General features: G+C 39.2%; 1 protein-coding gene across 1 annotated transcript; it reads right to left on the reverse strand.

The window, feature by feature from the left end:
• Positions 1–3,980, reverse strand: LOC307123016 (sialic acid-binding Ig-like lectin 14; the record flags this gene model as incomplete). Its single annotated transcript, XM_079811388.1, has 9 exons — positions 1–1,725; positions 1,896–1,932; positions 2,084–2,155; positions 2,312–2,357; positions 2,591–2,672; positions 2,755–3,003; positions 3,090–3,338; positions 3,437–3,775; positions 3,920–3,980. 9 exons carry the CDS (start codon positions 3,978–3,980, stop codon positions 1,721–1,723), a joined length of 1,140 nt encoding a protein of 379 aa, XP_079667514.1. The 3' UTR covers positions 1–1,720.
• Between the last annotated feature and the right edge of the window lie 4,309 nt (positions 3,981–8,289).

Here is an 8,289-nt window from a genome sequence, read left to right on the forward strand (position 1 = left end):
GCAATATAAATTTTTATTGGGCAATTGATTTATAGAATATATGAATCTATAGAATCTGGATACAGTTTGACTTCTAAATGACATTTAAATGCATTTAACATGAAAATGACATGTATGTGTCAGAAGAGCCAACAATTTTTGCCATTCTTAATGCAATGTACAGTGAAAAGCAAAAAAAAAGAAGATAAATATGTTTTTTAGGTTAAGTATTGTGTATTTTTAAGTATTTACTAAAAAAGGGTTGTTTTCAGCTTCACAATGGTCTGTTCATCTTATTCTGCACACAACAACACTGTATACAACAAATAAGCAAATAATGTCACGTTTTTGAATGTCATTTGGCCTGTGTTTTCTCTAGCTGGCTGCTGTATCGCTCCGAGTGGGAGATCGAAAACCCGAAGTGGAGCTCGAGCTGTGGATTACATGACGCTTTGAGCAGGAGGGGAATATCTGTCACTCCGCTCCACTCTTTTATAGTATTGTTCCAGTCAGGTATTTATTCTGATTGCTTTTCCAGTCTTTCAGCCTTGACGTTGCTTCTGTTGGAACGATTTCCATCGTCGTTGAAGATATACGAACTAACTTCAAGTTGAAATGTAGTTGCTATATGTTAAGGACTTTTATTGAAATGTTGTACAGAACAACAACAAGACTGCGAGTGTAATTTTGTTTAGTATTATAATTATGATATTAATAATCTGACTAGATAATTTATTTTTCTCTAGCAATCTGTCAATAGCTGGGTTTCCATTACCCTTCAAATTACACAAATTGAAATTGAGAATAGAAAATACACCCAGAGAAGGGCATCCAGAAGCTGTGGCAATTATTACGCTGCAAATGGAAAGCTCTCAAACAGAAGAACAATACTACTCATTTGATTAAAAATAATGGCTAGTGCGGTGGCTGGGATATACGTAAACCTACCAACATCTGTTGCCATGATTTTTGGAATGACTTATCATGTTGCCTCTGGCTTGGCGTGCTCAGTTGGGGGCACTAAATTTTTCTAAGTTTTTCAACTAAATATTGAAATAAATGTAATTATTAAAGTAAATTAAACATATAAACTAAATTACTGATCTAATTACTGATCTAAAGCCCACACTGTCACTGTATGATATTTGAAATGAACTAATGACATCACCGTTTTCTCCAGAATGGCTATACAGCTGAATAAAATGATGCATTATTTTCCTGTTTAACACTGTAAAGCTGCTTTGAAACAATCTGCATTGTTAAAAGCGCTATATAAATAAAGTTGACTTGACTTGACATGACAGGAGAAAACATTTGTTATGCTATGATTCTGATGTATTTAATGACAGAAAAGTGTGGAATTGCACAACTAGAGCCTTATTTTTCTGCCTTTCATTTGAAAATATTAATCATCTAAATGTGTCTCTTGGGTATATTTGTGGCAATAGCCAACAATAAAAAAGCTTATTTATTCAGCTTTCATATGATGTATAAATCTCAATAATAAAAAAACTGACCCTTAAGATTGTTTTGTGGTCCAGAGCCACAAATAAGCTTAATAAAAAAGCATAAAGAAAAACACACTTCAGTGAATACAAACTTTTACATTGATTCAATAACCGTTTACTTCCATTTTCCCATCCATCTATAAAATGATCCCCTAATCACTTGTCCACCCACAAAGAGATGCATATGGGCTGTCATATATTTCCTGTGTGTTCAAAACACTACAGACTCATTGTTAGCCTGAAAAAAGAAAGAAAGAAAGAAAGAAAGAAAGAAAGAAAGAAAGAAAGAAAGAAAGAAAGAAAGAGAAAACATTAATAATGAAATATTTAATTAAAAACATCAAGAACATTAGCCCTGAGGAAAGGATACTAGTTTGGGTTTCCTCTCTATCTAGTGAGTATTCTTACGTGCTGGAAGATTTTCATACACATCAAGTTGATCAGCCTTTATGGATGAAGAGACAAAGGAAAAACAGTGTGTTATTTAAATGTCCATATACTTAGTCAAAAGACATTTGATATTTTCTAACAGATATTGAGAAGCATTTAATTCCTTTTGGCTAAAGGTGTAGGAAATCCTCAGTTAAAACACTTACCATTACATTCTCATACACAGCTTCATTCAATTCAACATCACACGCTTGTCGTCTGTCATGATGAAGAACCATCTTTGCCATTAAAGAAAAAAACAGAATAGAGAAAAAAAAATTCTATTACAACTCACTAGATAAAGTCACAACCACATTCAGACTTTTTTAATCTTTAAGTTACTAGTTCATTTACCTGATCAGTAAACTACTGAAAATCACATTATTTTTTCTCACCTGAGTCTCCTGTGCAGCATTTCTCTTTTTCATCCACCTGCTTCCCCTTTAAAGTCAATGATTTGACACAATTACAACCAATCAGAATGTATTTGATCTTTAATACACAGTTATGAGTAAAGACATTTCTGTATAGGATGGGCCGTTTCCTAGTTTAATTAAATTAAGATGGAAAATTGGAAATTTTGCTTTGGCACATGTTCGTCATGTCATCTAACTGAATTCACAGTCACTCATTCACACACACACACACACACACCACATAGTACCACATCTTACCAAATCAGTGCCATCATAATGATCACTGCAGCTCCACAAACCACTCCAATGGATACGTATAATATCACTGGACGTCCTGAAACTGAGACAAAAGAATAAAACATCTGAACAGATTAATTTGCATCACTTTAGAAAGAGTAATGTAAGTATGTGAGCTGCTCTACCTTTAACAGTCACAGTTACAGCGTCTGATCTCTGAGATCCATGTTGATTGTGAGCCTGACAGTAGAAGCGTCCACTCTGTAGTGCACTGAAACTCTGTCCAGATCCAACAGCTGAGGTTTCATTCTCCTTAAACCAGCTGAAGTTCAGAGCAGGAGGGTTTGAATCACTGCTGCAGCTCAGAGTCACTGAATCTCCCTCCACTATTACACCAGATCCACTCATCAACACTGAGACGCTCCTGGGTGGGTCTGAAAAGGACAAAAATTAAATCCTTAAATCATCTCATTCAAACACAATCTACAATTTTAAAAAGAACAAATTAATCTGTACTCACACATGACATTGAGATGAACATCAGGAGAGATGTGATGGTGTCCGTGTACAGCACAGCTATATCTGCCTGCATCCTCTCTTCTGACTGACTGCAGCAGGAGTTCATTGTTTCTGTCTCTTCTCTCAGTTAATGGCTGTGAGTTTCTGGACCAGATGAATGTTGCTCTGTCAGTCAGAGTGCAGCTGCTTTTACATGTCAGACGGACTGAATCTCCCTCTGTCACTCTCTCAGGAGACTCCACCTGAAGATCTGAACACAACACACACATTATATCTAGTGCTGCTGTCATACACTGATTATTATTCAACATAATGCACAGAACAAGAGATAAACCTCACCAAACTCACCTGTGACAGCAAGAGTCACTCCTGGTTTACCAATCCATTTGTCTTTATCAGTGATGAATCTGAAATAGTACTCATCTTCATCCTTCAGTGTCACATGACTCAGTCTGACGGTGCAGTTCTGCTGTTTATCTCCCAGATACTGAAGCCTCTGACTGTATTCAGGGTCCTCAGACAGATCTGGAAACTCAACACCCATTATAGACTCTTTAGTCCAGAACACTTTCTTGATCTGATGTCCAGTAGGGTATGTATAAGTGCAGTTCATTATCACGGTTGAGTCCTTTAGTGCACAGATGTGTAAACGACTGTAACTCACACCCCAATTAGAACTAGAAACCCCTGAAACACAGAATTCATCCTGAACAAGTTTTGTGCAAATGTGGAACTTTTTTTTCATCAATTCTCTTTTTTTGTGAATAGTTGTTTGAAGAAAGCATAATGCAAAATCTTGCAAAAAGTGTTGCTGTAAAATTAGTGACTTACCGTGAATCATGAGCAGAAACATCAGAGGAAGAGGAGGAGCCATTCTGACTGATGTCCCCATAGCAACACCTACAACAAATGCACAGTGACTTATCTCAGCCATCGTGATTCAGAAGTATACTTCATTTAAACCTTGTTTTTATGTCCTTTTGAAATGTTTCGTAAGAAGAAATATAAATTATTAGAGGAGTTCACTGTCTGTTTAGATGCTGTTGTATATTAAGAAAGTGTTTATTATATGCAATTATGCCTTGTCGGTACATGTTTTACTTATCTGACTATATTACATTTTCCCTTTTGTTTCCCTTTGCCGTTTGTTTGGACTTTTATGTTTTTCTATTTTCCTGTATTGTTGCCCACCCTGGTCCCCTGCTCTGCCGGCTCTGCCCTGGTTCCCTGCTCTACCGGCTTAACCCTGGTTCTCTGCACTACCGGCTCTGCCCTGGTTCCCTGCTCTACCGGCTTAACCCTGGTTCTCTGCACTACCGGCTCCACCCTGGTTCCCTGCTCTACCGGCTTAACCCTGGTTCTCTGCTCTACCGGCTTAACCCTGGTTCTCTGCACTACCGGCTCAACCCTGGTTCTCTGCACTACCGGCTCAACCCTGGTTCTCTGCTCTACCGGCTGCACCCTGGTTCTCTGCTCTACCGGCTGCACCCTGGTTCTCTGCACTACCGGCTCTGCCCTGGTTCCCTGCTCTACCGGCTTAACCCTGGTTCTCTGCACTACCGGCTCAACCCTGGTTCTCTGCACTACCGGCTCAACCCTGGTTCTCTGCTCTACCGGCTGCACCCTGGTTCTCTGCTCTACCGGCTGCACCCTGGTTCTCTTCTCTGCCGGCTGCAACCTGGTTCTCTGCTCTACCGGCTCAACCCTGGTTCTCTTCTCTGCCGGCTGCAACCTGGTTCTCTGCTCTACCGGCTCAACCCTGGTTCTCTTCTCTGCCGGCTGCAACCTGGTTCTCTGCTCTACCGGCTCAACCCTGGTTCTCTTCTCTGCCGGCTGCAACCTGGTTCTCTGCTCTACCGGCTCAACCCTGGTTCTCTTCTCTGCCGGCTGCAACCTGGTTCTCTGCTCTACCGGCTCAACCCTGGTTCTCTTCTCTGCCGGCTGCACCCTGGTTCTCTTCTCTACCGGCTGCACCCTGGTTCTCTTCTCTACCGGCTGCACCCTGGTTCTCTTCTCTGCCGGCTCCACCCTGTTTCTCTGCTCAACCCTGGTTCTCTGCTCTACCGGCTGCACCCTGGTTCTCTTCTCTGCCGGCTCCACCCTGTTTCTCTGCTCAACCCTGGTTCCCTGCACTACCGGCTCAACCCTGGTTCTCTTCTCTGCCGGCTGCAACCTGGCTCCCTGCTAAACCGACTCTGCCCTGGTTCTACCTGTTAGGTCTTGTCTTTCTTAAGCTGGCATGTTGTTGCTCTCAGTTCTGTTTTCTTGCAATTTTGTTTTGTAGTTTCTTGAGTTATTTATATTATCTTATTACTTTAATACACCTTCTGCATTTGGAAGCAACTCTCTCTCTTGCCTCTAAGTTCTCCAGCATTACAATAATCATGTTGACATACCTGGGCGGACAGATAAAGACTAATACAGCATCATTGCTACACTTTCTTGTCAGTGCCAATCAAGCACCATCCTTTCTGAGCAGAGAAATAACTAAAAGAGGAATATGCTTTAGTTCTTTGCTTAATGCACACAGAACAAAATTATATAAAAAGATTTTGTAACATGTTGGGGAAAAAAAGCTGGCAGGCAGAAAGATGGCAGTTGTCTTTCTTTACAGAGTGACATCGCCAACTACTGGCCTGGCAGCAGAATACAGCGTTTTTAATAGTTTTTGCAGATCTGTGTTAACGGGGATCAACTTTTAATTTTTTGTACATCTTTGCTGTTTAAACATACCCTAAAATACAAAAACATCAAACTTATGTTTAATAATGCTAGTTGTCACACTTTTACTCCGGTGAATATTTCTCATGGTAGTTTAATTTTTAGTCACTTTCTGTATAGATACACACTTTAAAGTATTGGATATAAGTCTATTAAACTATATAATCTGCCATCATTATATAGTTATCTGTTGTGTAACAGTGTGTAACAAAGAGGATTTTGATCTAGGTGTTTGTATCCAACATACAAAACACTGCGAAAGAAAACATATTTGTGCTGTTGGACTTTCAACCATACTGAGACACAGGCCTGTGACAACTAGCCCCAACCAATCTCCCATAAATCCCCCAAACTTAAGATATCTGACAGAACATTTATAAAATCATGCTCTTATCCGTTTCACCAACACCTGTGACCAGTGACAGCACTACAAATGATCAGGCTGGAACCAGTAAGGGTGTTTTCACACTGATTGACATGTGATTCACACATTATATTTTAATATGAGCCTATGACACCTCAGCTAGTGCAGATCGAGCGGAAGAAGAGTCTTAGCTGATGACATTAGAGTAAAGACATAAAAGTTAAACTGAGAGACACTTTACATCAATCCATAAAGATGCTCATGTAATAATGTTTTCAAACTTGGGAATATCTATATTCAATCAGTTTCATACTGATAGCATTGACAAGGAACCTGCTCTTAAGAGATAGATAATAATTGCTTGAATAACTGTGCTTTAATTTGCATATGCAGACCAACTATCCTGGAATGGGAACAGCTGGATCCGGGATTGTAAAACACTGGAAGGTGTTGCAGTGGCAGTGGCAGTGGCAGTGGCAAATAAGAACGGATCATTTTGTCAGTGGTCTTGTTCTTGGAAGTGTAATTTCTCTAAACACAAATGCAGTTTCCCCTTTAGTGAGAAAGGCGAGAAAACCAAACGTGTAAAACAGCAGCATCACTCTGTGTGATCATCACGTGATTCATGAGCGATGGTGAGGGAAATCAGTCCTGTCAGAGTTAAGCTTGAGGCCTCTTCACAAATCTGCAGTAGAGAAAACATACGGCTGCAGAATCACCAGGTGATGTCAATGAGACTTGTACACTTAACAGTGAAAATCACAAAAATCCACCATAGACTACATTATATACATACACTACACTCTATATTATATCAAAGAATGTATAATGCCAATGGGTCACTCGTATCACTATGAATGGGCGTGGCCTTTGAATTGGGACACAGCTATAACCTGAAATGCTATTTGAGCGTAAGAAACATTATTTATGGGACAGGTTTCAGTTGACAGTATGTCAGTATTATTCAAATGTGACTTTGGCCCGTCGTACCTTTTCAATGACTTAACTGATTCACGCAACATAAGCTTAATACGACAAAAACATAGTTCTTTGCTTAATTCACACAGAACATAATGAAATTAAAAGATTTTGTAACATGTTGGGGGGAAAAAAGATGGCAGGCAGAAACATGGATATAAATACAGAGGGGGTTAATAATAAACAAACAAAGCAGAGAACCAGGAAACTAGGAACACTGGAAACAGAAACATGCACCATTACATTCAACAACTGATGAAAAAAACAAACAAAGAAAACACAAGAGCTAAATACCAAAGGGTTAATAAGACACACTTGGGAACAATCAGGACTAATCAACAAGAAAAAACGGCAAAGAACTACAAACATGGCGTCAGGAACAGAACAGGGCAAAAGAAAACTAAGGAGCTTTTTACACAACAATGTTTTAAACCGAAAGCTGGCCATTCATTTAGACAATAGCAGTGTTTTGGGGGCCTGAAAATGGTAACTTTTGAAAGTGCATGTTTTTTCAAAATGTAAGTTTCTGAAAACGATACCATTATTGTCTCTGTGTAAATTACACAAACAAGAATTTGTGAAAACGGTGACGTCATGCACATGCGTATTACGTGCTCAGTCTATAGGCACGTAGTCTTTCTTTACAGAGTGACATCGCCAACTACTGGCCTGGCAGCAGAATACAGCGTTTTTAATCATTTTTGCAGATCTGTGTGAACGGGGATCAACTTTTTTTTGTACATCTTTGTGTAAACATACCCTAAAAGACCACAATACAAAAACATCAAACTTATGTTTAATAATGCTAGTTGTCACACTTTTACTCTGGTGAATATTTCTCATGGTAGGTTTATTTTAAGTCACTTTCTGTATAGATACACACTTTAAAGTCTTGGATATAAGTCTATTAAACTATATAATCTGCCATCATTATATAGTTATCTGTTGTGTAACAGTGTGTAACAAAGGATTTTTATCGAGGTGTTCGTGACCAACATACAAAACACTGTAAAAGAAAACATATTTGTGCTGTTGGACTTTTGATTTTCAACCATATAGTTACTGAGACACAGCCCTGTGACAACTAGCCCCAATCAATCTCCCATAAATCCCCCAAACTTAAGATATCTGACAGAAC

The sequence above is a fragment of the Gobio gobio genome (assembly GCF_949357685.1).
Source record: "Gobio gobio genome assembly, chromosome: 3".
NCBI lineage: Eukaryota > Metazoa > Chordata > Actinopteri > Cypriniformes > Gobionidae > Gobio > Gobio gobio.